This window comes from Typha angustifolia, chromosome 15 (assembly GCF_048772165.1).
Source record: "Typha angustifolia cultivar Huaian chromosome 15, ASM4877216v1, whole genome shotgun sequence".
Lineage (NCBI taxonomy): Eukaryota > Viridiplantae > Streptophyta > Magnoliopsida > Poales > Typhaceae > Typha > Typha angustifolia.
Window position 1 is genome coordinate 20,933,697 of NC_133253.1, and position 25,780 is coordinate 20,959,476.

Here is a 25,780-nt window from a genome sequence, read left to right on the forward strand (position 1 = left end):
GACATGAGAAAGGTAAATAGCAGATTTGCTAATAGCATTCAATCTTCTCGAAGATAAGATAGTGTATACATTTCTGTTTATTGTATAAATCATTGTCATGAAGACTTATTTGAACAGTGCCTGTATAAATAGCCAATGCCCCCACTTGAAAATAGCACAAATGACCGTCATAATGAAGCCATTTCCGTTGATACCCCATCGTCCCCACTCTAATAAATTTCATATGGCTATTGCACATGCCTTCTATGGTATAAAAGCTGAATTTGGATCCTCTACAGCATTCAAAAAGCTATAGTGTTTCTTTAAAAATTCAACCTTTTACCATGGACACAATGTAAAATTACAGTGGCTTCTGATATATTACACTGGATCTCTCAGTGTCCAAGTCCAGGAGAAAAGAAAATTTTCTTATTTTAAAGAAATCTCTTTGACCTCTTCCAGTCAGGACAAATGGATGAACTAAGCAAGCAAAAGATTACCCACATCTCTGGCAGTGAATTGAAGGAGTACATGCTCTTGACCCCATTAAAACCGTTAAGAGTTCTTATCACTTTGTGTGAGACCTGTGCTGTGCTGCTTCTTTATTCTGCCCATGGCTTCTTAAAACCTTAACTGTGTAAGCCAGTTGAAGAACTTTTCTCCACATACTGGAGTCAGTTCCCTAAATAAGACCAAAAGGGTGATGAAACTGCATCATGTGAATCTAGTAGTAGAAGTAATGAGATCATAAATCGAAAGCTTAAGCTATTTTACCTAGAGAATAAAATCACACCAATCTTTAACTCCATATCTTGCATTTCAAGGATAGCTGCCAGCAAATAAACTCAGCCAGTATATGCAAGTAATCTATTCAAAATGGACTATAAAGAATAAATAGGCAGAAGATGACAAAAATCTGACATGCTTAGCAAAAGTAAATTGCAAGGTGGCAATGCAGAAAATAGTATAAGTCACACTAATTATTTACTTCTAAAGCATCACCAACTAGTAAGTACAAGCATCTCGTTATTGTATGGATCTGGATGTATAGTGTTATTCAAAATAGCACGTAACATGCGGTCCTACAAGTATGTGATGCGATTTAGCAGTACTTCATGGTGAGAATGCATAAACATGTTGCACATGCTAAATGCACGACAGAGGACCTTGCATATCCAGACAAATTCTTAAAATATAAATACCTCTTTTTCTTCCAAATTGTGGGTTACAGAAAAATATAATATCTCAAAAGTAACAAATAACCAATGCCACGCTAAAGTCGAAGGCAATTTACTACATATTGTATGCTAGAAGTACTAAAAATGGATATGCATGAAAAAATTGGGTGAAACTCTTGAACTGAAGATGTCTCTGAAGAGTAAGAGATTTGATCAATAGCAAGTCTATGCTAGAGAGGTGTTAGAAATTATGAAGCCAAAATATAAATGTGTGGTTTGTTTGCAAAATGGGAGTTTTGCAAGGCTATTACAGATATCAACAAATTTAAAACCAGGTGAATGGATGAGAGGAGACTCTGCTAGAATGAAACATTGATCAAGCAATAAACATGCTTCCATGATGTGATTGATCATAAAGAAATGCTAAGGAAAATACGAATGCCAGCTTCAATATATCCTAACATCATGAAGTTAACCATATGATAACTACAATGAACTAATCATGTAATTTGTATCAAGCGAATGACCTTCCCTTATAGTTATTCAAATCTACTGGCTCTCTTTCTTGAAGCTTTAATTGTCATTTTCCTAGTCAGACCATCAAGAATTATTTTACTTCTAATTTTTCAACTTGTCAACAGGCTCACCAAACCTTAGCCAGGCCATACTAGGAGTCTAGGACCGAGCTTGGTTGAAAGCAAGACTATTTATTTGCTGTTTGAGGCCCAACCAAGATGCATATCTATCCAGAACCAAAACCCCAGCCCACTCTTGGTCTTGGATCAATTCAAACTTCACTGTTTAGCCAGTTAGTTGACAGCGGTCTGGTTCCAGTCAGACCACGGAGGCAGTTCAGTGTAGCCTTTTGACACCTCTGTTGATTTGTGCAAAGCATTTGGATTCTTACATCTTCATCCATCTAATCTGCTTGAACAATAAATTTGAGAATCACAATGGGATAATTAATATTAATTGCCTGTCTACATTGCATGGTCTTTGTTTGATGCAGCTGTGTTTAGGATCAACAAACTCTTGAACTCAGCTCCCAATAACTCCAAGAAAGGTTTGCTGCTGATCCTCTTCACTATTAACTGAGGCACTCAGAGTTTCAATTTATTTTTGCAGGAATATGTCTACAAAGTTCTGAAGGATTGGAATTCAATTTCCCATACAAGTCATCTACAGTCAAGGTGAAACAGTCTATACTGATCCTTCAACAGAACTGATCATGAACTTCTGCAATTATTATGTGTTCTGGAAGTTTTATATGATATTATGATGAAGAATTGTATATCTGTCTCATGAATCATCATTATTTTTGAAGGCTATGCAATATGGTCGATATTTTTAACTTGGAATATTGCAATACTCTATCGTCTTTCATAACAAAATGGGTCATTGATCAACAACAGGTTTAAGAGATGGTTTTTTGGAATTCAGATTGTCAGTTGGGCCGAGAGAAATAGCACTTTTCCACAGAAGAAGAGGCTACTCTTTGCAAATCAACTAAATATTAAGCAATTGAAAAGTACTTTGTCCTATCAACAACCAAAAAATTAAACACATTAACATTCCAATATTTCCAAACTTCCAATCAAATGGTCATTAAGCTCTGAAAATTTTGTGCTGGATTTCTATATCTAGTAAAAGAAAGATATATAAGCCTTTAAAAAAGAACATGAGAAAGAGTGAATATCTTCACAAGATATATAAGCAAGAATGCTATTCACGATATGGAAAATTGTAGTTTGAGGGACTAAATAAATGACAAAGTAAATACCTTTGCAACTAATTGTTACTTTTATTGACATAATGAACAGCAGTAAATCTTCCAAAACTTCACACACATATGAAATGCTACCATATCTACTATCTAGCAATGCTTGTCGATGGTGCACGATTCATTCCTTTTTCCTTGCAAGTTCATGAGATATGGTGAAAAGTACTGGTACCAAATGCAACAAACGTATCTCACCTTATATTTGAAATCCCTTCCACTTTTTGAAACTACCAAGATCTGCACCTTCTGAAATAGCCATCCCAATCCCAGTTCTCCCACCCCTACCATTGCCACTATAGTAGAGCCTCCATTCGTCATCTCCATCCATTTGAATTAGACATGGAGAGCCCACCCTTTGGTTATCCCATGCATCCTCTTCGACTGAAGGCCCCAATATCGGCTTATCACCGCACTGCCTCCAATTCTTCAACCCATCGACAGACTCTGCCAATCCAATACTTGTCTTTCCATCTGAAGAAACACCTTCATACACCATAATATATCTTCCAGCCTTTTGATCCCTCACAACATGCCCGTTGCACACACCTGCCTCATCGAATGACCCAGCTGCTCTACCACACAAAACCTTCCCTAATTTCACCCACCTAATCCCATCCCTTGACCTTGCAATCCCAATAGCATAGCTTCCGCTATTCGTGTCAAATGAATGATAATACATCCTTAGATCACCTCTTTCATGGTAGATGACTTTTGGCATTGCGATGAACAAGGAGTCCCATTCCCCCTCAGCTCCGACATCCATAAGTGCACCGCTGTGGTGATCCCCTTCAATCCTTGCCCAATGTCGCCCATCTTGGCTAATTGCTAGACCCGGCAACGACTGGAAAACTTTACCGCCACGCGGAATTTCCACCTCCACTGGGTTGTACCCAGTATAATAAAGCCAATACACAGCACTCGCGGCTCTCAGCTTCGAACTGGACATGATCAAGACATCAGAAGGTTCAATCCTCCCAGTATCGAACACCCACCAGTCATTACCTGGCTGCATGACCTGACCTACATCGCCGCCATTTTCAACTGCTCCCGACCCCCTCTCCCAATGTACACCATTGTTCGACGCTGCCAGTCCAATGGAATCAGCACTGGCGTACCACATGAGCCACCGCTCCTTGTCGTCGCTTATGTAGCGCTTGACGACAGGCGAGCCGACACTGCCGCAGTCCCAACAAGGTTCAGGACTTTCGTCAAACACCAAGCCGGCAGAACAAGAAGAAAGGGTGGAGGAGGGAATAGTAGGAGAAAGCGCGTTGGGTATTGGGGATTTGGGTTCTACCGATTCGCGAGACTCTGAAGAGGCCTCCGTGGAGCTGTTACTGCCGAGATCTCTTTGTGGCAAGCAATGGCATAGCTTGGGTTGCTTGCGAGTTCTTGGGAGTTGAATTTGAGAGTGAGAAAGAGAAGGGAAGAAGGATTTGGGTAGAGATATGCGTTTGATGTGAGTGGTTGAGATGCATGAGGTGAGTATGGTGGTAGGACGGCATGCTATGGCTGCTGCTGTTTCCATTTCTTTGATGCAGAGGAAAACGAAGGAATGAGAGGCGGGGGAAAATCCGATGATATGATTGCTTGCTTCCATTTCGTTTTCTTTTTTAAATTTTTTTCTCTATCATTTCTTTTTCTTTCACTCACTTCACTCATTTTTATTTTTATTTTTATTTTTATTTATGTTTTGTTTCCATTTCTTTTTCTCCGTTTGCATCCGAGCGATTTGGTATCAGAGAATAATGATATTGTGAATCTAATCCGATATTAATTATCCTTATAAACCTCTCTTATCATTTAGTGTTGACCGTTAACACATCTTAGTTGCCACGTCAGATGCCAGCAAGGATTCGCCTCGAAAATATCCACAATGCTGCCGCTAGAGCTACGATATCCATAGGAACGAAGAACCGTCCGTCTTCTATGTTATCATCTTCTCCTCTACCTGCACAGCAATTACCCAAGTAATGGCTTCCCTTCGTCTCTTCTCTCCTCCTCCCTCCTCTTCTTCTCCATTCTTCTCCAACTCCCCTGCTCGCTCCCTCTCTCTGCAATCTCGAAGCATCTCCGCTCACGCCCTTCTCCGAACCCACCAAACTCCCACCTTTCCCTCCGAATCCACTCTCCAGGAGTTCTCCCAATGGTTAAGCACCCGTGGCGCGGTCAACTCCTCGTCTCTGCCGGTGAAGCCAAGCATAGTGCCCGAGGGCTTAGGCCTAGTGGCCGAAAGAAACCTCCCCCAAAACGAGGTGGTGGTGGAGATCCCCAAGAAGCTATGGATCGATTCCGACGCGGTCGCCGCCTCCGAGATCGGGCGCGTATGCGGCGGTCTCAGGCCGTGGGTGTCGATCGCGCTCTTTCTCCTCCGGGAGAAGGCGCGGGGGGACGACTCGCCGTGGCGGCCATACCTTGATATATTACCGCAAGAAACAGACTCGACTATCTTCTGGTCTCCGATTGTTTCTTTGTTAAATCTTATTTTCAAATTGGTGTTCGATTTGTGAGGTATGTACTGATTGTTAAGTTTGATTTGGTGTTTCCAGTGCAGGTCAGAAGAGGAGCTCTCTGAGATACAAGGTATGCCAAACTCTCCTAGTTAATTTGATCTGAAGCAGGATTTATATGCTCTCCTTTATATATTAAATACAGTTGAAGCTTAATTTATCCTTTGTATATTAAATATAGTTGCTTTTTGGATGGATTGCTAATTCTATATGTAAAGGAACAACTTGAGTGTTTTTAGGAATGCAAAAAGTTGGCTCCTTCCAGTGAATTACTTATCTATTCCAACTCCAAAATTGTTTAACATCAATGTTATTATATATTCTGCAGGAACACAGCTATTAAGCACGACATTGGGAGTCAAAGAGTACGTGCAGAGTGAATTTGCCAAGGTTGAAGACAGCATTATACTTCCAAACAAGAATCTCTTCCCTTCGACTATAACATTCCCTGATTTCCTCTGGGCATTTGGAGTACTCAGATCAAGGGCATTTTCACGTATGCGCGGCGATAATCTTGCTCTAGTACCACTAGCTGACCTTGTAAGATCTGCATCTTTTTAATCATTGGGGAGAAAACTACAATAATATTATTATTACCTCAGACTGCATTTATACATGTTGTATCAACATATAGTTGATTTTATAACGTGCAGAGATTATGCTTTTCAACAGATGGCCAAGCAATGAAAAGCTTATATTACGCCACCACATAACAGGAAATCAGATTTTAATATACTGACTACATGCATATGATTATCTATTGTTCTATTAGAAAGGATATACTTTTGAAGTAGATCATCAGAGGTGAATTGGAGATTACAATGGACTTAATTCTCCAAAATTTACTTGCCTACCTAAATGCTGATAAAAAAGCTTTCAGAAGTGAAATATTCCCAATTTTGTAATTTCTGCAATGACTCGAGTTTATCCTCTGGAAAAAAAAAAATGCTAGCCTTTTATATTGACCTTTTCTGTGCTTTAATCAGGTTAACCATAACGGTAGCATCACTACAGAAGACACTTCTTGGGAGATCAAAGGAAAGGGCCTCTTTGCTAGGGAGCTCGTATTCTCTCTGCGGACGCCTGTCCCTGTAAAGTCTGGTGAACAGGTGACGTCTCCAAATTATGCACGCTTTTTTCTAAGTAGATGGAAAAGCCTATAGCTATATGCATAAAATTGTTAATGGGTGACAGAAGGACCTGCACTCACTTCTAGGCTGTACCTGTTATAATTAAGAAACTTCTTGCAGGTTTATATTCAGTATGATCTCGAAAAGAGCAATGCTGAATTGGCGCTTGATTATGGCTTCATTGAATCAAGGTCAGATAGGGAGGCCTACACCTTGACGCTGGAGATTTCTGAATCAGATCCATTTTATGGAGACAAGCTGAACATTGCAGAGTCAAATGGTCTAGGGGAAACCGCGTACTTCGATATTGTCCTTGGTAGTAGTCTTCCTCCCCTAGTGCTCCCATATTTGCGATTGATTGCTCTTGGGGGAACAGATGCATTCCTCCTGGAATCAATTTTCAGTAATTCAATCTGGGGTCACCTTGAGTTGCCTGTGAGCCCTGCCAATGAGGAAACAATATGCCGTGTTGTTAGAGATGCCTGCAAATCTGCCCTCTCTGCCTATCAGACAACTGTAGAAGAGGTATACTTTCATCTCAAACTCTAAAGTTGTTATACAAAATTACCAGAGAATTGTTCAAAAATTAAGCTAGTCTAACTAACTGATGGGTCAATCTTGACCAAGAAACTATTTCGTGGCTTTTGGAGATTTTTGTTTCTTCATAGTATAGAACATTCAGAACATGTAATAAAACCTGATCCCGGGCAGATTAAATACATCTTGAGCATTTTTTTATCACTAACGGTAGTCGAAGTACAGGAAGGCTTATTTAATTTTCATTCTTCTTTTCTTTTTTGCTTGAGAACATCAATAATATCATTCTGACAATAATTTCTTTTTGTTTTCCTTGTATCACTAAAATAACTCCATTTAATGGATACTGGCAATGTGCAGGATGAAGAACTTATGAGATCAGGCAATCTGGATTCAAGACTTAGAATTGCAGTTGGCATAAGAGCAGGTGAGAAGAAAGTACTCCAGCAAATTGACGATATATTCAGGGAGAGGGAATTGGAGTTGGATGGCCTGGAATACTACCAGGAAAGGAGGCTCAGAGACCTGGGTCTTGCTTGCGATCAAGATGATATTATCTTTTGGGAGTCACGGTAGGATGATGCTTGTAACCTTTCAAGATTGAGAATCGACAAGCCACCAAGTTCATATAACTTTTCCTGTACCCAGGTTTGTCCTGAATTTTTCCAGGAATAGATTAATCAAATTCAGAAGATTTCATGTGTTTGCGCAATAACATCAAAATTCTAAATTCGTGGGAGGTCAACCCTCGTGGCATCTGTGGAATCATGCCAACTAACTAAATGTTCTCTTTTTCAGAGGAACATATAATAAGTGTCACGAGACAAACTATGTTTGCAAAATTATTTCCTGAACACGAGTACTTTTCATACATTAACGCACTATACGATCAAGTCGTTCTATGACTTGTTAGAGGCAACATACGATACAAATAAGTGGTGTTACGGGTTTAGGAGAATTGATAGTTTACAGTAAGCATTAAATCCATGGCACCTTCTATAAAACATCAGCTAGTGCAAGGTTTGGAAAATCCAAGATAACACCACGCCTTCTAACTGTTTGTACTGCTTACGGCCCATAAAATATTATTATAAAATATTTCGTGCACCCAAATTCCAGACGTTATAACTTATTCCACCTGTTAACTATATGTAGCAAAATGTGATATATCTATTACAACATCAAACACGAACACATAAATGAGAGTTGACCTATTCTATTTATAGTTACACAGACTACAAACTGTAAAAGGCTCAATTCATGATATCTCAGAGGGCCAGTTCCTCTAACAAAGGATGTTCCTACTTTACATCAATGCACCAACTGGGATGCCTGTACAGGACAAACTTGAATCTGAAAGTGTCGATAGTGAATGCGTTGCTTCCAGCAAACTGCCTACACATCCTGCCTACATACTGGGCATGATCCATGACCAACAAGCCACTTGTCAACGCACGACAAGTGAAACGTGTGAGAACACAATGGCAATTGCCTCACAGTATCTCCGGCAACAATATCCTAGCAGAGTGCAATTTATTAGACTCCCATAAGAAAGCATACAGAAGGAAATGTGAAAGTAGACAATTGTACTCTCACATTTTATAGCTGTTACCAGATGCTACAGAAATACCTGCAGACAGATTGTGCAACATAGGTTTTCTCCACGGCAGTCCCTCTTCTCATTGGTGATCACATGGCATGGTAATTTCTTCAATGATTCTCCTGATAGCCCTTTGGATGAAACCTCTCCAAAGATGTCGTAGATATCTTCATGCCCTAGGTCTGAGATGCTGACCTGCAGAAATTGAAGAAAGACCTTCTAATCAAAAACTACAACAGGGAAAAAAACATCACCGTCATCATCTGGTGTTCTACACGTACCCATTTCTGTCATTCTGCTATATTAGCATTCATATCTTTAAGGGAACCATGATAATAGTATTAACTCCTATTTTATAACTGCAGGCAATCAACACTGATCCAGTTAACAGTCAAAGCAAAAGATATGTGTAAGGAGAATCATCTATCCCCAGAGTAGAGAGTTAAAATTTACTCTTTGCATTGCAAATAGAACATTAAGCACTTCCCGTAAATAAAAATAGTCATTGGTTGATTTCCTTTATAGCATTTGTATGGTGCGAAGCTGCTTTTCTAAAATTTAACTACTAGTAATATGCCACCTTCAATCACCACAATTCCCACTCTTTGAGAAAAGAAAATCCAATGGAAACAGAAGAAAACTCATAAACCAAGGGAGTTAAGTTTTGAGCTGCCATATGTGGGGAAAGCAAAATTCTACCTTTTTGTTGAACTCAAGATAGGTAGGTATAGCTAGATGTGGTAAAGTATTCAAAAAAACTTCTCTGATTGGCCATGCTGAAGCTAGTCCATAGTCTATAAGTCACCTTCCTATATAAATGTAATCTTGTTCTGCCATCCTTATGATATTCACTACACAATCAGCTCCCCTGGTAAATATCTATAGAATTTCCAAATAGAATAGCAGAACTGCTCTTAACACCCTTTGATGCAAATTTATCTTGGACAACAATAAAAGATGCACACTTCTGGCCTATGTTTCATATTTCTCATAGATGACAAGGAGATGAAGGTAGATGCAGCAATTGTTCCCTATTCATGTTATACTATTAAAAGTACATGTGTGTATGCAAGGGTACACTATAAAGTACAGCTTGCAGAGAACATTTGCAGAAGTACAGGAGTTCTGTTAGACTGAATGAAGTTTAAGACTATAGGACAGGAAAATGAAGCAGATCACAATATTTCCAAATTTTGTACATGAAGTATGAGTTGAAAATCAATTAATAATTACATAGAGTCCCTGTGTAGATATATACCCTCAAGAATGACTATCTGCACATATAACCTTCAAAATGCCAAAACTGTAAAGGTATCCTTTCACAAGTGTGGGACTTCCATAGATAACCTCATTATCAATGTTGTCCTTTGTAAGAGCTTAGTTATAACAAATGTCAATTCAACATATCTTATTCTCTATTAATTTTTTTCTGCTTAATGTAAATATAACCCCTAGATCTTCTGAATATTTCAAGAAATTCATGCCAATCGGACAGATGCAGACATCACATCAGCACTATCTCTGTGAAATGTATTACATTCGTGCAAATATTGCCAAAACTCTTGAATGTTGATTCATAGTCCCAGTAAGATTTGCATATTTCCAAGTCAGTCAAATCCTACTGAATGTGTGCACTAACAGAGTGTTCATGAGGCATATTGGTAAACTTTGATACTTAGGTATACAAGTTTGTTAATATCTGCACCAAGATTCATATAGTACTTGGGAAGTAATGAGCCAAGATAGTGCGTCTACTGTCCCAGCTTATAAAACTAGCTTTGGAGGAAATTTTAGCTTCGTTACCTGTCTTCCACATATTATAAGAAATTAATTGCACATTTGTGTGAGCTATAAATCTATTATAACATACAGCAAGTTGTCTATTTCGACAAAAGCAGCAACTGTTATGCAGATCTTTACTAACAGCACTCTTTCAATAGGCTACTAAAAAACAACCTATGCAAACAGCATCACATAAATATACTAATACATCTAAATAACAAGTAACACCCTTGATTGACTGTATCATGAAAGAATTCTTAAGAACAATTTGTTGTTTTTCCTTACTGCAAAGTTTCCAGAAGGCACCACATGGTTCATATAGCAACCTTGAGATGAATCTTAGAATCACTCTTGATACACTCAAAATCACTAAGATGAGCAGAATTCTAATTTGTCTGCTCCCACTCAGGTGAGGTTAGACATGCTTACAAGTCAACATGGTATGGTGCATCTTGCGCAAATTAAAATAAGAACTGAATGTTTAAAAACCAGGTTCTCAGAAGAAAATGTCGTTGTCAGCTAGATTTATCATCTCCAAACATAGTCAATCAAAATCAACAGAAACAAAGTCCATATGATCTGTCCAGAATCTTAGGATTTAAGGAGAATGAGGAAGCAACGTGCAGGGTACACCAAACCAGTTAACAAGATGGATTTTCCTATGAAGAGCTCAAAGTTTTGGCCCTGAATAGAAAGTTACACACTGCAAAAATGTGCAGCACACTATTTTATTTTATTTTCTTTAATCTAGCAAGAACAGAAAATTCCCTTACATTTTCTGCCGAACATAAGGCTGATTACTTAGTTATGCTAGCAGGACAATAAGGTTTACAAACTAACCTGCCAGCGGTAAGCTGTGAACACAGCAGGTGTAAGCTGTTCTTGTACAAACCGACCATGAAGGAGCTCCTCTATAAAATCAGCCTGAAAATCAAAAGAAAGTGTGACATATCATAATCGCAAATGTAAGAAAATTTTACTTGATTTGTTACAAATTACAGAGGAGGAAATATTTTAGCACAGAAAATGCAGATATTATTAAGGCCCTTCAATTGACAGACATGCATCAAGATTAGAAAAAATGAATGAAGGTGAGGGAACCATATCTGTGGTCCCAATTGCTTGGGGGCATATACAAGATAGATGATACTATCATATATGAACGAATACAATATTAATGTGCTCATTTATTTTAAAAACAAGAGCTAATGGTTCAAAGGAGCGAATCTGGTATCAGGCGGACTGAGATAAAGCAATAAGCACATTAATATATGTATCCAAATAGTCTGACAAGGAATGGCAACAGTCATAATACAAAGTACATACTCATACAGCAGCCATGAAAAAGAATTTTTACAAAACATTATATAGTTATTTAAGAACTTTAAATTCTTCTAGAATTTAGCTCTTTACCTTGCAATTGTCAAAGGTTCAAATCCTCCAAAATGAGCTTGAGATAGCAGGATGACATTAGTGCTTAATGATGCCATAAGAAAAGAAGTAAAACCAAAAGCATCTTGCATTTTATCAGATAAAAAGTTTACTATATCACAAGCCTTTGCACTTCAAAGTAGAAAGTACATGATACGAGAGACTACTAACTTTTTCCAATCTGAATACAAATTCGTAAGAGATTGGCAATGTGTCAGGCAGACAGGAACTATCCCTCGGTAACTTATTACAAGTTACCTGAGAATCAACACTTATAATCTTGAGGAGAAACTGGAGAGTAGATATTATAGCAACTACAACAAATGAAAGGAACAACTTCTTTTCTTTTTGGCATAAATCAGAGCTTACGAACCATAGATGATGTATTCCTGGTGCCAAATCGCTCTGAGCACCAATAAGAACGAGAAGCTTCCAGCACTTCAATAGAAAGGACGGCTCCAGCAACTGCTCCTAAGCCAGCTCCACGAAGGATGCCACTGTCAGAGGCTCGACCTGCTATTGCACCAGTGACTGCTCCAGTGAAAGCTCCAGCTACACCAAAGGAATAATATTTAGTTTCTCCTGCAAATAAGCAGAAAATTTTCCCTCCCGACTCTCCAAACAACATTAGTATCAAGACTTTGTCGGAAACTCGCCAAAAGCAAAGATCGCATCTTTAAGCTAACAGGAAAAGAAAGCAAGCAGCTAGACGTAAAGAGAGGGAGAGTCGGAACTTAGGGAAGAGAAGGAGCACCTAAGGCAAAAAGGCCAGTGAGTGCACCGGAGAGCGCCCCAGCAATCAACCTCGGGATGTAGACCGCCACACCCCTTTCCGCCGAGCTGCTTCCCTCATCACCACTCCCGGCCGCCACCGCCGGCAGCGGCGCCGTCGCGCGTGGCCTTCCACAGGCGGCGCAGACACGGCGACCATCCTCGAGGGAGCCACTACAGATGCAGTTACCTCCCACCACCACCTCCATCCAAAGCCCTAACCCAGATGGTACCGATGGCCCGACCCCTTTCTTGACCTAGATTTCTTGTAACGACGCAAACCAGAGACCTATTAGACCGGCGAGGCGACACACCGCCACCATGCTTAAACGAATCGGAGAAAGAGATGAAGAATTAGGGGGGGAGAGAGAGAGAGAGAAGAGTCTCAGTTGAGGTTTGACGCGGGAGAGAGGGGCCTCCTGGTAGAGAGGAAGGCGGAGACGGTTGCTTTTGTTAGTTTGTGTTGTCTTTTTTCTTCTTCTATTTTGGTTATCATTGGAGAGTCGGATGGCTCGTATAAATAGCCAACCAATATTAGATATTGACAACAATTTAAGTTTCACCGAGATTTAGCCAGAATAGTAAAATTATCAAGCTTACTCTCTAGCTAACTGCATCGCCGAATTATTAATCGTGTCGACTTATTTAACCAAACCATACAGTCACTAACCATTTAAAATTGAAGTTGATTTTATGACTTTTTAGGTTTGTTAGTTGTGCTTTTTATCTTATCTTTAGCGTTCAAAAGTTCGAAAGTTAGATGTGACTAGATAAATAGTTAATCTTCTCTTGATAAAAAATACATAAGTTTCACTAAATATTTAGTTAATAAATATAATTATTCAATCTAAGTTTTAAGTCATTGTATCATCAAGTCATTATTCTTGGCTACCGCACTAATAAATTGTTTCTCTAAGTCAACACACCGTTGAGCTTATTAAACTGAAACTGAGATACTAAGCCACCTAAGTTTAAATAATTTGTCAACAACAAATTAATTTAGAGATGAATTTAAATTTATAACTTCCTAAGTCATGAGTGGGTATCCTACCGAATTTCTAAAGTAGTGTGGTGGTTAGTTGTGCTTATCCTTTTGTCGCCACCAATCTATAAAACCTGGGGCTCTGATCCTCCGAGACGATGGATGAAGGAACACCCTGCATCCGAGGTATCTGGCAACTTGTGGCAGGCTGTTAGGTAATGACTGTAGCAAGTTCAGATCAATTAAGGCAAGAGGTCTGGTCACAACGCTTATAAAGTGGTGTGCTCGTGCGATAACCATTTAAGTGCATTAAATTCTGCAAACAGTATCCCATCTAACACATAATAAGTGGTCCAGCATGGTGGCGCAGTTCATGTTACACGGAGTAATTCGAAACAGTTGCGTACCAAATGAATCTCTGTGATAAATTAGAACCTCGTTTTTCCAGAACGATATGGTTCGAAAAAATTCCAAAGCTTCTGTCGCCATGAAAGCAGCAAAGTATGAAGCAATATATTCAGGACTTCAGAAGTTATCTTCAAGCTTCCCAATTCTCATCCTGAGGCCTTTCGTTCATTCACCGCCGCAGAATACAAAACTGAAGTAGAAGTCAAGTCATAGTGGAAAAGATATATTCAATAATCTTCACATCTTACCCCTGACCCTCTTGCTGCATTTAATTGAACGAGTTCAATTAGACTGTCCATTTCTCCAGTACATTCTCGTGAGAGTGCAGATATATGCTGGTAAAAAGGTGGCTTAATAATGAGTACATCAATCTATGTCTCTTTCCCTTCAGATGAAAACTCGAATGTGCTCTGTAATATGTGAAATAGTTTGAGTGAAGAAACTGTCCTCTTTGCAGCTATCTACACCCTAAAAGGGACTTGAAGGAAAATTAACTGCTTCACCTTTGAGGACGGTACCAAGCTGTATATGATATTGCTGGCCTATCCAAGATGGCAAAGGTGCTTAATTAAGCAATTGCAGATATTGCGCGGACATTCAGGAAAACAAATAAGAATGTCTAATCCTTTCATTTCCTTCATCCTTAGATGCACTGAGGGATGGAAAACATGCTTAATATCAGGTAGATACAAAGATATATTCAGAAGTTCTAACCTGCACTTGTCCATCCAAGAGGTTAGAGTAAACTAGGAATGCATGATCATCATCCTGACTGAGACAGGTGAAGTCACTTTGACGAGTCAAGTGTTTCAAAGCCATGTATAGATTTAAACAACCAAATATCCGGGCAGGGTACAGAATGGCTGGTAGGCTTAGCTCCAATTTTCAGCATATCAGCATACAACATCATTGCATTGAACACATACCCTAGTATGCACTGTCCTCGGATTAGAATTATGTAAGTAAAACTATCAGGCACCAGACAAGATTCCCTCATGGTAGAGTAGAACTTAGCAGCTTCAACATACTGCCCTTCTTTATACAAGCCATAGATTAAGGCCATGTATGTTATACTGTTGGGAAGAAGATGTTGATCTTCAACATTGCCATTCAAGTCATCAGCTCTAAAATTCTGCAAGAATAGGTCAACAGCGTCTTTAATCTGTTCCTTCCTGCACAATCCATACAAAAGAGAAGTCACGGTAAACACGTTAGGTGCAATACCCTTCTCAATCATCTCCTTGTGCAGCCTAAAGGCCTCATCCAGGCTTCCTTCTTTCGAATATCCATGAATGAGAGCTGTATAAGTCACGACATTAGGTATGATACCTTTGGCTATCATCTCCGTATAAATTCCCATTGCAGTCTCCATTTTCCCTTTCTTGCAATGCCCGTCTATCAAGGAAGAAAATGTTATTATATTTGACTCTATTCCCTCTGCATTCATCTGTGAACAGGCCGCAAGTGCCACCTCCAAATTACCCTGCTTACAATACCCACCAATGAGAGCATTGTACATGGCGGAATTTGCCCGTATTCCATCTTGCTGCCTTTTGTGGAAGAAATTACTTGCTTCTCGTACTCTAGCCACAGAGCAGAGGCCCCTAACCAGTATGCTGCAGGTGAACTCATCCGGCTGCAAGCCCAATTCTGTCATCTCCTGATAAAGTCTGAAAGCTTCTTGCATGTCACCAGACTTGCAGAAACCGTCAATCAAGCTGTTGTAGATGGGTACCGTCGGAATGACACCGCACTTGGGCATGTCGGAAAAAAGCTTCTTTGCTTTATCTGTCCTTCTTTCTTGACAGAGACCATCAATCAGGATTGTAAAAGTTACCGGATTTGGGAGCAAACCATTCTCAGCCATTTCTTCATACAACACAAGCGCTTGCTGGACATTGGCAATCTTGCAATGACCGTTCATGAGCGCATTGTAAGTATATAGGTTAGGATGCACCCCTGCTTCCTTCATCACACAGAACAATCTTTCTGCTTCTCGGACCTTGTCCTCCTCACATAAACCACAAATGATGGTTGTGTAGGTGACAATGTTAGCATCGATCCTTTTAGATGCCATCTCATCTAAGAGCTGAACAGCCTTAGTGATGTCACCCTGGAAGCGGCACACATTAATTAGAATACTGAAAGTAACCACAGTGGGTCCTAGCCCCCGGCTAAGCATATCTTCGTACAGCTTCCAGACAAAATCCAATCTACCAATCTTAAGCAACCCATCGAGAAGTGTATTGCAGGCATGAGTGGCAGGCAAATCCTTGAGCTGGTAAAACACCCATAACGCTTCATCAACGAGACCCATCTGGGATAGAGCTATAATTAGGACTCCAAAAGTCGCAGAGGTGTACTTGGAACCATTAAATAGGCGAAAAGCGTCAAAAACTGCAGAGCCGACATCACGAGAGTTGCCGCGTTCTTTTGTAGTTTGGATCAGCTCTTTCGTCAAACAGATGGCGCGCGGAAACATTTTACAGGAGGATAGGACATGGATGATAGCTGCGTAAAGACTAGCTCGGTGATCTACGTTGTTGAGGTTTAGGGAAGATTGCTTGAAGAGCTTGAGTGCTCGGTGAGGGTGTTTCGAGTTATTTAGGTTGGCAATGAGATGGGAGAGGAGAGGAGGGCGAGTTGAGGAGAGGGAAACGCGAGGGTTGATGGTTGGAAGAGCAGGAATTGAAGAGCGCACGGTCCTCAAAGGAAGGGTTGAAAACATTGGCTCATGGGTTCTTCTCCTTTTAGGTATTCAAGGCTTAGTTTGCAGCCATGACTCTCTTCTCCTTCGTGCTTGGTGTTGCAAATTACAAACAATCTCCTGTAAAGAACGGGTGGGTTTAAAAATAAATAATAAAGAAAGTGCACTTCAGTCCCTAATATATGAATTAATATGAATCGAAATTAGAGAGCAAATATTTTTTAAATATTAAAACTAATATTTTATATATTTTTTAATTAAAATATTATATGGGTTTTATATGGAAGGCTAACTTAGTTGTCTTAATTTATATATCAAGAGAGCTAATCCTCCCTATTTAGGGTATAGTATACTGGCTCGTGATTGATTAAAATAAATTGTATAGGTAAAGCAAATAGCCAAATATGATACGATAAGACTATATCACATTTAATTCTTAAAACATATAAGCTAGATTGCGATGCTATGCAGGTTTAACTAGTTATCAAAGAGATATATTAGAAGGTTTAACTTGTAACTAGTAATAAATTGATACTAGTATCACCTCCAAGGCTTCGACGCAACCATGAAATCCTCTGGCACCATTCTCGTGATCATCCAAGCAGAGAGATGATTAATCTACCACTCTACATCCATGCCCCTCTTTCCTCGTCCTCTTCAATTATACAAACCCTACTCCAGACTTCTGCAGCAACGCCTCTTCTTACTTCTCCAGACATGCAAGTCCAAGAGACAACTCACCCAGATCCACGCCCAGCTTCTCCTCAATGGCTTCTCCCAGAAGAGCTTCCTCCTTACCAAGCTCCTCTCCTTCTGCATCGCCTCCGGCGACCTCCCTTATGCCGTAGCCGCCTTCTCCTACGTCGACAAACCGAGCACCACCCTCTCCAACCAAATGCTCCGAGCCTTCTCTTTGAGCCCAAAACCCCGAAGCTGCCTCCTTTTCTACACCCAAGTGCTCCAAGGGCGAGAAGGAATCCACCCCAATGGCTTCACCTACGCCTTCCTCCTCTCTGCCTGCGCTCGCGCGGGGGCCTCGTTTTTATCCCAAGGAGAGCAGCTTCATGGGCAAATCGTATCCGCGGGTTTCGATTCCAGCGTCTACGTACGTACCAATCTCATTAACATGTATGCGAAAGAAGAGATAGCGAGTGCCAGGAAGGTCTTCGACGAAATGCCGCAGCGGAACATGGCGTCGTGGAACTCGATGCTGGTTGGATACATGCGGTCGGGGGATTTGGATGCAGCTTCCAGTTTCTTTAGCGAGATGCGGAGGAGGGATGTTGTGTCCTGGACAACCATGATCGCCGGCTTCGCACAGGCTGGGAAATCTACGCAGTCTTTAGAGCTTTTCCGAGAAATGAGGAGGAGGCGCGTGACACCGGATCAAGTGACCATGGTCGCACTCCTCTCGGCTTGCACGGACTTGGGAGACTTAGAGCTAGGAAAATGGATCCATGGCCGCATAGACTCGTTGCAGAGAGGAAAGGAACGGCTCGTGTCGGTGAACAATGCGCTTATCCAAATGTACGCCAAATGCGGGGACGTCGAAGAGGCCGGACACATCTTTCGCGAGATGCGACGGAGAACCACCTTGTCCTGGACGACCATGATTGCCGGACTAGCCATGCACGGTCGCTTCGACGACGCTCTCGAACTGTTCGACAAAATGCTGGAGAAGCCCGACACGGCCACGTATCTCGCAGTGCTGATGGCGTGCAGCCATTCGGGGAGGGTTAACGACGGGTGGCGTCGCTTCGAGGACATGGCACGAGTCCACGGGATTAGGCCGGAGATGCGGCACTATACCTGCATGGTCGACATGCTTAGCCGTGCGAATCGATTGCCAGAAGCTTTGGAGCTGGTCGAGACGATGCCGGTGCGGGCCGACGAGGTGGTTTGGGGAGCTTTGCTAGGTGGGTGTGGAAGAAATGGAGAGGTCGAGCTTGCAAGCTATGTGGTGGATAGGTTGGTGGAAATCAAGCCGGAGAAGGCGGCGGGGCACCTCGTGTTCTTAGCCAATGTGTATGCTGCGGTGAGCAAGTGGGAGGAAGCTCGTAGAGCGAGGGAAAGGATGGTAGAATTGGGTGTGCGCAAGCCCCTGGGGTTAAGTTGGACGAATCCAATTACATGAAAAGAGAGCTAGAAAAGAGAATTGCACCATTAATGATCTTTTAACATGAAATGAATGCCACTACTCTCCCTCTCAAATGAATCACAGTTAACTCACAGAAAAACAAATAACCTACCAACAAAATCCTGAAGACATCTGCTAAAACAATAAGCACTAATGGTGACAGATGATGCCATACCATGTAAAGACGCAGTAAGTCGTTCCAATCATATACGATCATGGGTAAATTTCACGATGAAATGATAATAGTACTTCATAAGCCAAAGTTTAAGTGATACTATTCAAAGCACACAGCTTCCACAACAACCAGCAGTAATTTGCAGGAAATATGGAAAGTCTCAAGGACAGCAACATAGAATACGGAAACCATCCCCCAGCATTATTTAGTAGCTACTAGAGTTGTGGGGGGGGCATCAAACCACACCAAATGGTTCATTCGTCATCATAATTGCGGCGGTGATGGTGTTTATGATGGCGATGCTTCTTTTCCTCATCAGAGTCATCCCTCTTTTCCTCATCAGAGTTATCACCCTAACAATAATTCCAAGCAAGAAATAATCAGTAAAAGTATGAAGTTTCTTCATGACTAGAAAAGTTGCTTCTTATAGCCATATGAAATAAGCTTTAAGTACAACAAGAAAGGATTCTAGTAGTATGTGAAAACAAAGGGGAGTGCCCTTGATCCTTTAGGTTCACTAAAAGAAGAATCCTCAAAATAGGGCCTTTTCTACTACATGAGAATATTAGACTCCTAGTACCCAAGGCCTCTGTGCATTTAAGTAGAGAGCACCTAGCCAACTAGTAACCCCATTGATCTTGTATTTGCTTGTAAGAACAAGCTTATCTAACTTCAAGCTAGCCAAATATAAAGTACCACGGACACTGTCACCATAATGAACAATTAAGCTCAATGATAGGCTTCCAGAACTTTTGTTCTATGAATAAGTTGGAAGAGACAACAACCAATGAAACAATATTTTGATTTGGGAACTTCCAATGATACTTCCCCTTAGTCAAAGAAAAAAGTGTAAGTAATGTACTTTACTGAACCTATCAAGGCAGCTTATGAGCATCTATTACACAACTTTTTCATCCCTCTTAAGAATATTACAGACAAATGGCACATAGAGATCATTCAAGATAGTGTTTCTCTTCTGATAGTAATTAACATCACCCCATAAATAATTTTTTTCCTGATGAACTCGACATCACTTAATATCTTTTTTTTCCCTGCTAGTAGTTGACATTTGGGGGGGGCGGGGGTACTTGTAATTGTCCTGTAGACAATAGAATTTGATCCCATTATGTCTCACATTTATCAATTCCCACCCTGACATTTAAAATATATTGATTCATTTAGCCTAGAAATCTTTCTGGAAAGAAAGCTAGGCATGACCTTTGTTCCTTTTATTAATGTCAGTAAATTCAGTCAGGATGCCCCTCATTGATCATCCTAAGTGAAGGAAAGCAAAGATGGTGGCTTGTCATGTCAGTACTTCTATCAGTTGGCAATCTTCAATCCACCAAATTATAGGACTATCTCAACTCCTCCTAGTTCTGGCCAAGGTTAAATTAGGAACTTGCGATGTTTTATCTTTTCAGAGACTCTCCTTCCTCCAAATTTTCAACATCTTCTTTATTACAGTAAGCACTACAGCAATTTCCTATGATCAGACAATTCTCCCATAAGATGTTAACCATGCAATTAAAAAAGACCCTTCTTGCAACTAAAAAATCTTACAAGCAAGAACATCACTCTATAATCTTTTAATGTGAATGGACGAATCTCATAATTTTTATGAGTCATAGGAGGAAAAAGCACAAAAGGCAGCATCCTAGAGTTCTAAACTTAACAAGTTAACATAATACTAAATCTTGTGTATCACGTTGGCCGATATGTCCCATGAATCTTAGATCCTCACCAATTTAAAGAAATAATCATCAACAATCTTGGAGGCTTTAACTAACCATTCGGTGGTAGCAGGTTCCTAATTCCTATCCCTCCATTAGGCTCAATTCAAGCTTATGAGATACCTAGCAAATTTTCTAAAATCCCAGTCTCCCTCAACACCCAATCATCTCTGCACTATGAAATCGACAATTCAGAAAAGATTCATACCAAGAACAGCAAAACTACACTGAGATACATAACAACAAATCAAAGTTATCAAAGGCAGGAAAAGGAGAAAAAGACGGAGGAAAATAAAAAAAAACTCACATATTTAGGACGGCTGTAACCCTCCCCTTCATCTTGCTTATAATAACTCGGCTTCTGGTACCCACCACCTTCCTCTTCCCCACCATAGCTAGGCCTCTGGTAACTCGGCTTCCCTCCATATCCACTCTCCTCTTCAGTTTTCCGATACCCCCCAGCAGTCTGGTACTCACTGCCACCATAACCAAATTCTCCCTCTTCACCATAAGGCTTAGGCCTGGGCCTTCCATATCCACTTTCTTCCTCAGTCCTCTGATACCCTCCACCACTCTGGTACTCACTTCCACCATAACCAAATCCTCCCTCTTCACCATAAGGCTTAGGCTTAGGCCTCCCATATCCACCCCCACCATAACTCTCCTGCTCGGGCCGCTGATACCCGTATTCCCCACCACTCTGGTGCTCTCCACCACCGTAACCAAACTCTCCCTCTTCTCCATACGGCTTAGGCTTCGGCCTCCCATACCCAGATCCATACTCTTCCTGCTCCTCCTGAGGCCTCCTCCCACCATATCCAGATCCATACCCCTCCTCCTCCTGCCTCTGAGGCTTCCTACCATACCCGTACTCGCTTTGACCACCGCCGTATCCGTAGCCCCCGCTGCCGCCCCCTTCTTCCGCCTCCTGCTGAGGACGGAATCCGTACGCCGGCTGCGGCTTGGGGCGAGGACGGCCGTAGCCTTCGCCCTCGCCGTAGCCGGAGTCGCCGCCGTAGGCGGAGGAAACAGATCCCGAGGAGTAGTGGGGCCTCTCGTAGTCAACGCCATGGGAGGAGGAGGAGGAGGAGGCGGGGTAGCAGATTTCGTCGGACGGGTCAAGGGGATTGCCAAAGGTGAGGTTGAGCTTGTAACCGCCGTCGTAGGGCGTAGGGTCGTAGTCGTCGAAATCGTCGACGTCGTCGACAGATCTGTCTACGCCGTCACGGTAATACGCCATTGATGGTTTTCTTGGTTTGGAGGAAGACGATCTCAGATCTGAGTGGGAGGACGGGATCGGGGAAGGTCTAGGTTTTATACAGGTAGTTGCAAATAAAATGGCATTGGATATCGGTGGATTTGCGAGATTGTCATGGATCTCGAAGACGTGTAGGCTTGCCGTCCAGTTGTCCCAATGTCCCCACTATGTCGGCACTCGGTATATAAAGATATAGTAGGTTGAAACTTCGACCTTTTTTATTGTCATTTTACAAGCCTTGTCTTCCCAAATTGTGAGAACTCTGTTCCACTAACAAATTCTCGCAATAAACAGAGAAGAAACACACATTATGAACAAGTTGAAAATAATTGATGGTAAGAGAATAATAACCGGGAAAGGAAAAACTCATGATATCAATTTCGATATCATAAATATATTAATCATCTCTGTTACATTTGGTGATCAATGTGGACAAGTTGATATAACGGTGGCAGCAATGTTTACTAACATCATTCAAGAAGCTTATTACATGTCCCTACGCCAATTGCTGCAGCTAGATGCCAGGCAGCATGAATATAAGGAGTTCGGGGGAACCAATCATCAGCAAAAAATAGAGCACCTCCTAACAAGGACGACAACTTGTGCAGATTATGAGCCATTTTGAGCTCTGGTTTTACTGACGCTCTTTTAGCAAAAGCTACCTGAAAAATGAGCAGAGGCACACCAGTTAACAGCAGAAAAGCTCATAGAACTGGATTCGTTGGATATATAACTGGCCAAAATGGGAGTTTCTTTTAGTTGACATTATATGTAATTTTGATGCTGTCTGCTGATTCAATAAACTGTGATCTAAAACTACAGAAAAAAGAAGAAGATGGGTTCCCAAATATTTAGTTAGCTGTGAGAGTTCAATAATTCTTCAAGCATACCGTATTGAGACAGTATAAATTAATATCCTTCTCAGAATATCATTACGACAATAGCCAGTATGGTTAAGGCAGATCTAAAGGCAGGCCGCCTAACAGAGCAAGGAATAAGTAATGAAAAATGTCGACTAACGAGACAATCGAAGTAGAACCTATTTGTTGTAAAGTTAAGAATTCTCAAGATTGTGATGAATTGGTGAAAAAGAGAAAAGTAAATGAGTGGTCCTTTGAATCACTTGCCTCCATCATTCCTGTGTGGACAGCTGAGACCATCAGAGGCTGAAAAGGCAGAAGCATTGTTGATGCTGCCATTAGTAGTTTTGGGTTTTCATCTCTAAGTGCCCTTGATAGACACTGCAGAAAGAAGATGAAGGATAAGATAACTCACTAAGCACAAATGCATCTTCAGTAGAACCTTGCCACATAAGAAGCCCCACATTCTGAATTCATAATGGATAAGCATCTTCTACTTACTAGTGTAGTGGCAGCAATCGTTGTGTAGTCTGCCCATCTGAGAATTTTTCTGATTTCTCCTCTTGAAGAATGATATAAACTTGAAGCAATCCCAACTCCAACCAGCGAATTAGCATACAGTGCAGTATTCAAATTCTTCCTGCAGAACTGATAAGAAGTTTGTCAGTTGATAGTGGAAATGAGAAAGGAGCAAAAAGGTAGGGGAGGAATATGCCTGCGAACAAACAGGTAGAACAAAGTTCACGCATATGTAGGACACAAACTCAAGCACACTGAACAAAGACAATATGAAATGGAGAAAGTTAAAGAATTATGTATGTCAACAGGGACTTGCCGTGGAGCCTGAAATCCCAGAACAATGAAAGGCAGGGAGGTCAGAACATTTGCAATAGTTTCAGCAACGTGACGATCACCTAAGACAGAGAAATATACACATGTAATGGGTAACATACATGAGCGATGTGTTAGACTAGTATACAATGACAGTCTGAGGTGTATTTATATACCATGAAGACAACAGTGAATGGGCCGCAAGCATGAAGGTCTCTGCTGCCACAGTCGCCTGAGAATGATGAGTCATCAGTTATTAGTAATATTCCTACAGCATTCAATCCATGTATATCATTTACACACAAACAATAAACTTAAGCCACACAATTGACTACTCATCAGTGCAGTAGTAGATGTACAAGTTCTCACCTGATTAACAATTTTTGGCTTATTCTAACGATCTCTGCCCCTTCACAAGTTGATGCGTCGAAATCTCCAGGGTCAAGTCCTTCATCTCTATATAATGATCGACCAGAAAGCTGCACTCCATGGAGCCCCTCCAGTACTCTACAAGGACTTGATGTATCCTTGACACCCATATATTCTCACAGGTCAGAACACACTTACTGATGATTGAGGATCAAACAGGACAGCAGCTACTATTGGACTCGCTGAAATATCAATATGTAGACATATGGGATTTGAGATAATGTATTTATCAACAAAGATATAAGAAGAAAACAAAAGATTTAGCACAAGCGATTAAAGATTGCGAAGAGTAAGCAATAGAAGTAATCTCTTAAACTCAAATTTAGCTTTGCGGGCACTTTGAAAAAGCTATGTTGAGAAGGACGAGTTTGCACGATAAAGAAAAAGAACATTTCTTGCACTAAATACAGATGAATTGGAGAAAACAGCGAAGGTAGATGTGATCTTTGCAGTTCAAGATTTTGTACCCACAAACAGCCTGAATGTGATAGAGCACAATAAGAAAATGAACTGCATACAACAGAGATACGTTCGAAAAAAATTTGTTGGAGAAATTGATGAACAACATTTCAACTCCACAGATCTCCGCCTCTTAGTACCAAGAGTTTGAGAAGTACGCAAACAATGAATTCTCAAAGGAGTTAATACAGGGATATCGTATTGTTTAACACTGTGTTAGCTTATAATCCAAGGCTGCACCATTTAGATGCCAACAGCTTTTAATCACCTCAAGACTCTACTTTGATACTCAACATAAATAAACTCATTCATTTCCCTCTTACTAGCTTATATTGATAACACTTCAATTCAGCTCTACTAAATCCCTCGCCAAACTCATGAGCCTGTGCCAAATAAATGGCATTCGAGAATTGGAAATTAGTGTTGAAGAGGTACAGAATAACAGTAGTATAATCAAAGAAAAGATAGTAAACTAGCAACTGGAAAAGAGCTAAATATATATAGGACCAATCTCATCATTCCTTTTCCTTTTCCTTTAATTTTTTTTCCTATGCGTGTGGTTGAACTCTAAATGTAATGGACAACTCAACTCATGCTACAAAAAGAATTTATTAATGTATGCTTCAAAAAATCACAGAAGAAGGATTTAAAAAGAGAGAAGAACCTGTTCAGAATAGAAAAGCAGCAGCGCCCCTCCTCTCCTCCAATATCTGGAACGGGTAGGGGAATATATATATATATATATATATATATATACAGGGAGAGAGAGAGAGAGAGAGAGAGAGATGAGTCGGGCGCTGATGCTGATTCCGAAAGGATCTTCTTGGGTAGGAACGGCTTCTTCTTCTGGCATATTCCCACCACCCGGCTGGTATCAAACGCATCTCCCGAATTTTAAAGCACATGGGAATTAATCATTCCAAATTCCAATGGAATTTGCAACCTCCATCGAGTAGTTGACCAAAATAGGCCTCCTTACAAAAAATAAAAATATTTTCTATTTTGTCTATCTATTAAAGTTATTATTAAATATAGCCTATTTTAGCAAGGGGTGTGAACGGGCCTTAGTTTAGAGATTCTCCGAACTAGTTTAAGGATTTTTA

The 25,780-nt window shown here is 40.7% G+C and overlaps 7 protein-coding genes across 10 annotated transcripts; 2 read left to right on the forward strand and 5 right to left on the reverse strand.

Annotated features, from left to right (window-relative positions):
* Nucleotides 1–109: 109 nt before the first annotated feature.
* Nucleotides 110–4,569, reverse strand: LOC140779455 (uncharacterized). Of its 4 annotated transcripts, none has more exons than XR_012107342.1 (3): nucleotides 2,938–4,569; nucleotides 754–808; nucleotides 110–661 (listed from the first exon to the last, which is right to left on the reverse strand). XR_012107342.1 is itself a non-coding variant. In XM_073124522.1 (2 exons), exon 1 carries the CDS (start codon nucleotides 4,535–4,537, stop codon nucleotides 3,134–3,136), a length of 1,404 nt encoding a protein of 467 aa, XP_072980623.1. In that variant the 5' UTR covers nucleotides 4,538–4,569; the 3' UTR covers nucleotides 111–661; nucleotide 3,133. The 4 variants fall into 4 exon arrangements, 1 of the variants encoding a protein (XP_072980623.1); XR_012107343.1 differs by having other exon boundaries at nucleotides 111–661; nucleotides 754–846; nucleotides 3,133–4,569; XR_012107341.1 differs by having other exon boundaries at nucleotides 111–661; nucleotides 3,133–4,568.
* A 270-nt stretch (nucleotides 4,570–4,839) lies between these two features.
* On the forward strand, nucleotides 4,840–7,901 carry LOC140777130 (ribulose-1,5 bisphosphate carboxylase/oxygenase large subunit N-methyltransferase, chloroplastic). The gene is made up of 6 exons (XM_073121040.1): nucleotides 4,840–5,392; nucleotides 5,492–5,520; nucleotides 5,776–5,987; nucleotides 6,434–6,556; nucleotides 6,698–7,102; nucleotides 7,475–7,901. Exons 1-6 carry the CDS (start codon nucleotides 4,911–4,913, stop codon nucleotides 7,688–7,690), a joined length of 1,467 nt encoding a protein of 488 aa, XP_072977141.1. The 5' UTR covers nucleotides 4,840–4,910; the 3' UTR covers nucleotides 7,691–7,901.
* Nucleotides 7,902–8,170: 269 nt separating this feature from the next.
* LOC140777132 (NEP1-interacting protein-like 2) lies at nucleotides 8,171–13,189 on the reverse strand. The gene is made up of 5 exons (XM_073121043.1): nucleotides 12,682–13,189; nucleotides 12,301–12,479; nucleotides 11,337–11,420; nucleotides 8,745–8,909; nucleotides 8,171–8,632 (listed from the first exon to the last, which is right to left on the reverse strand). Exons 1-5 carry the CDS (start codon nucleotides 12,905–12,907, stop codon nucleotides 8,510–8,512), a joined length of 777 nt encoding a protein of 258 aa, XP_072977144.1. The 5' UTR covers nucleotides 12,908–13,189; the 3' UTR covers nucleotides 8,171–8,509.
* A 760-nt stretch (nucleotides 13,190–13,949) lies between these two features.
* On the reverse strand, nucleotides 13,950–17,478 carry LOC140777129 (uncharacterized). Its single transcript, XM_073121039.1, has 2 exons — nucleotides 17,340–17,478; nucleotides 13,950–16,915 (listed from the first exon to the last, which is right to left on the reverse strand). Exon 2 carries the CDS (start codon nucleotides 16,814–16,816, stop codon nucleotides 14,876–14,878), a length of 1,941 nt encoding a protein of 646 aa, XP_072977140.1. The 5' UTR covers nucleotides 16,817–16,915; nucleotides 17,340–17,478; the 3' UTR covers nucleotides 13,950–14,875.
* On the forward strand, nucleotides 17,430–18,929 carry LOC140777058 (pentatricopeptide repeat-containing protein At2g20540-like). Its single transcript, XM_073120958.1, has one exon. The coding sequence runs from the start codon at nucleotides 17,430–17,432 to the stop codon at nucleotides 18,927–18,929; it is 1,500 nt and encodes a 499-aa protein (XP_072977059.1).
* Nucleotides 18,930–19,126: 197 nt separating this feature from the next.
* On the reverse strand, nucleotides 19,127–22,204 carry LOC140777131 (uncharacterized). The gene is made up of 2 exons (XM_073121042.1): nucleotides 21,148–22,204; nucleotides 19,127–19,460 (listed from the first exon to the last, which is right to left on the reverse strand). The coding sequence occupies exons 1-2, from the start codon at nucleotides 22,078–22,080 to the stop codon at nucleotides 19,362–19,364; spliced, it is 1,032 nt and encodes a 343-aa protein (XP_072977143.1). The 5' UTR covers nucleotides 22,081–22,204; the 3' UTR covers nucleotides 19,127–19,361.
* A 252-nt stretch (nucleotides 22,205–22,456) lies between these two features.
* On the reverse strand, nucleotides 22,457–25,493 carry LOC140779101 (uncharacterized). Its single transcript, XM_073124069.1, has 7 exons — nucleotides 25,342–25,493; nucleotides 24,159–24,400; nucleotides 23,966–24,021; nucleotides 23,794–23,872; nucleotides 23,460–23,598; nucleotides 23,226–23,339; nucleotides 22,457–22,760 (listed from the first exon to the last, which is right to left on the reverse strand). Exons 2-7 carry the CDS (start codon nucleotides 24,326–24,328, stop codon nucleotides 22,569–22,571), a joined length of 750 nt encoding a protein of 249 aa, XP_072980170.1. The 5' UTR covers nucleotides 24,329–24,400; nucleotides 25,342–25,493; the 3' UTR covers nucleotides 22,457–22,568.
* Nucleotides 25,494–25,780: the final 287 nt, after the last annotated feature.

Excerpts from the sequence above, each read along its gene's own strand:
- LOC140777129 (XM_073121039.1), bottom strand. The coding sequence starts at position 16,816 with ATGTTTTCAACCCTTCCTTTGAGGACCGTGCGCTCTTCAATTCCTGCT.
- LOC140777131 (XM_073121042.1), bottom strand. The coding sequence starts at position 22,080 with ATGGCGTATTACCGTGACGGCGTAGACAGATCTGTCGACGACGTCGAC. Across the intron at positions 19,461-21,147 it reads GTTACAGCCGTCCTAAATAT|GGTGATAACTCTGATGAGGA; the intron begins GTGAGTTTTTTT and ends AATTATTGTTAG.
- LOC140777130 (XM_073121040.1), top strand. The coding sequence starts at position 4,911 with ATGGCTTCCCTTCGTCTCTTCTCTCCTCCTCCCTCCTCTTCTTCTCCA. Across the intron at positions 5,393-5,491 it reads ACAGACTCGACTATCTTCTG|GTCAGAAGAGGAGCTCTCTG; the intron begins GTCTCCGATTGT and ends TTTCCAGTGCAG. Across the intron at positions 7,103-7,474 it reads ATCAGACAACTGTAGAAGAG|GATGAAGAACTTATGAGATC; the intron begins GTATACTTTCAT and ends GGCAATGTGCAG.
- LOC140779101 (XM_073124069.1), bottom strand. The coding sequence starts at position 24,328 with ATGGGTGTCAAGGATACATCAAGTCCTTGTAGAGTACTGGAGGGGCTC. Across the intron at positions 24,022-24,158 it reads AGCCAAAAATTGTTAATCAG|GCGACTGTGGCAGCAGAGAC; the intron begins GTGAGAACTTGT and ends CATCATTCTCAG. Across the intron at positions 23,873-23,965 it reads CATTCACTGTTGTCTTCATG|GTGATCGTCACGTTGCTGAA; the intron begins GTATATAAATAC and ends TCTCTGTCTTAG.
- LOC140777058 (XM_073120958.1), top strand. The coding sequence starts at position 17,430 with ATGCCCCTCTTTCCTCGTCCTCTTCAATTATACAAACCCTACTCCAGA.
- LOC140779455 (XM_073124522.1), bottom strand. The coding sequence starts at position 4,537 with ATGGAAGCAAGCAATCATATCATCGGATTTTCCCCCGCCTCTCATTCC.
- LOC140777132 (XM_073121043.1), bottom strand. The coding sequence starts at position 12,907 with ATGGAGGTGGTGGTGGGAGGTAACTGCATCTGTAGTGGCTCCCTCGAG. Across the intron at positions 11,421-12,300 it reads CCAGGAATACATCATCTATG|GCTGATTTTATAGAGGAGCT; the intron begins GTTCGTAAGCTC and ends TTTGATTTTCAG. Across the intron at positions 8,633-8,744 it reads GTTGCACAATCTGTCTGCAG|GATATTGTTGCCGGAGATAC; the intron begins GTATTTCTGTAG and ends GCACTCTGCTAG.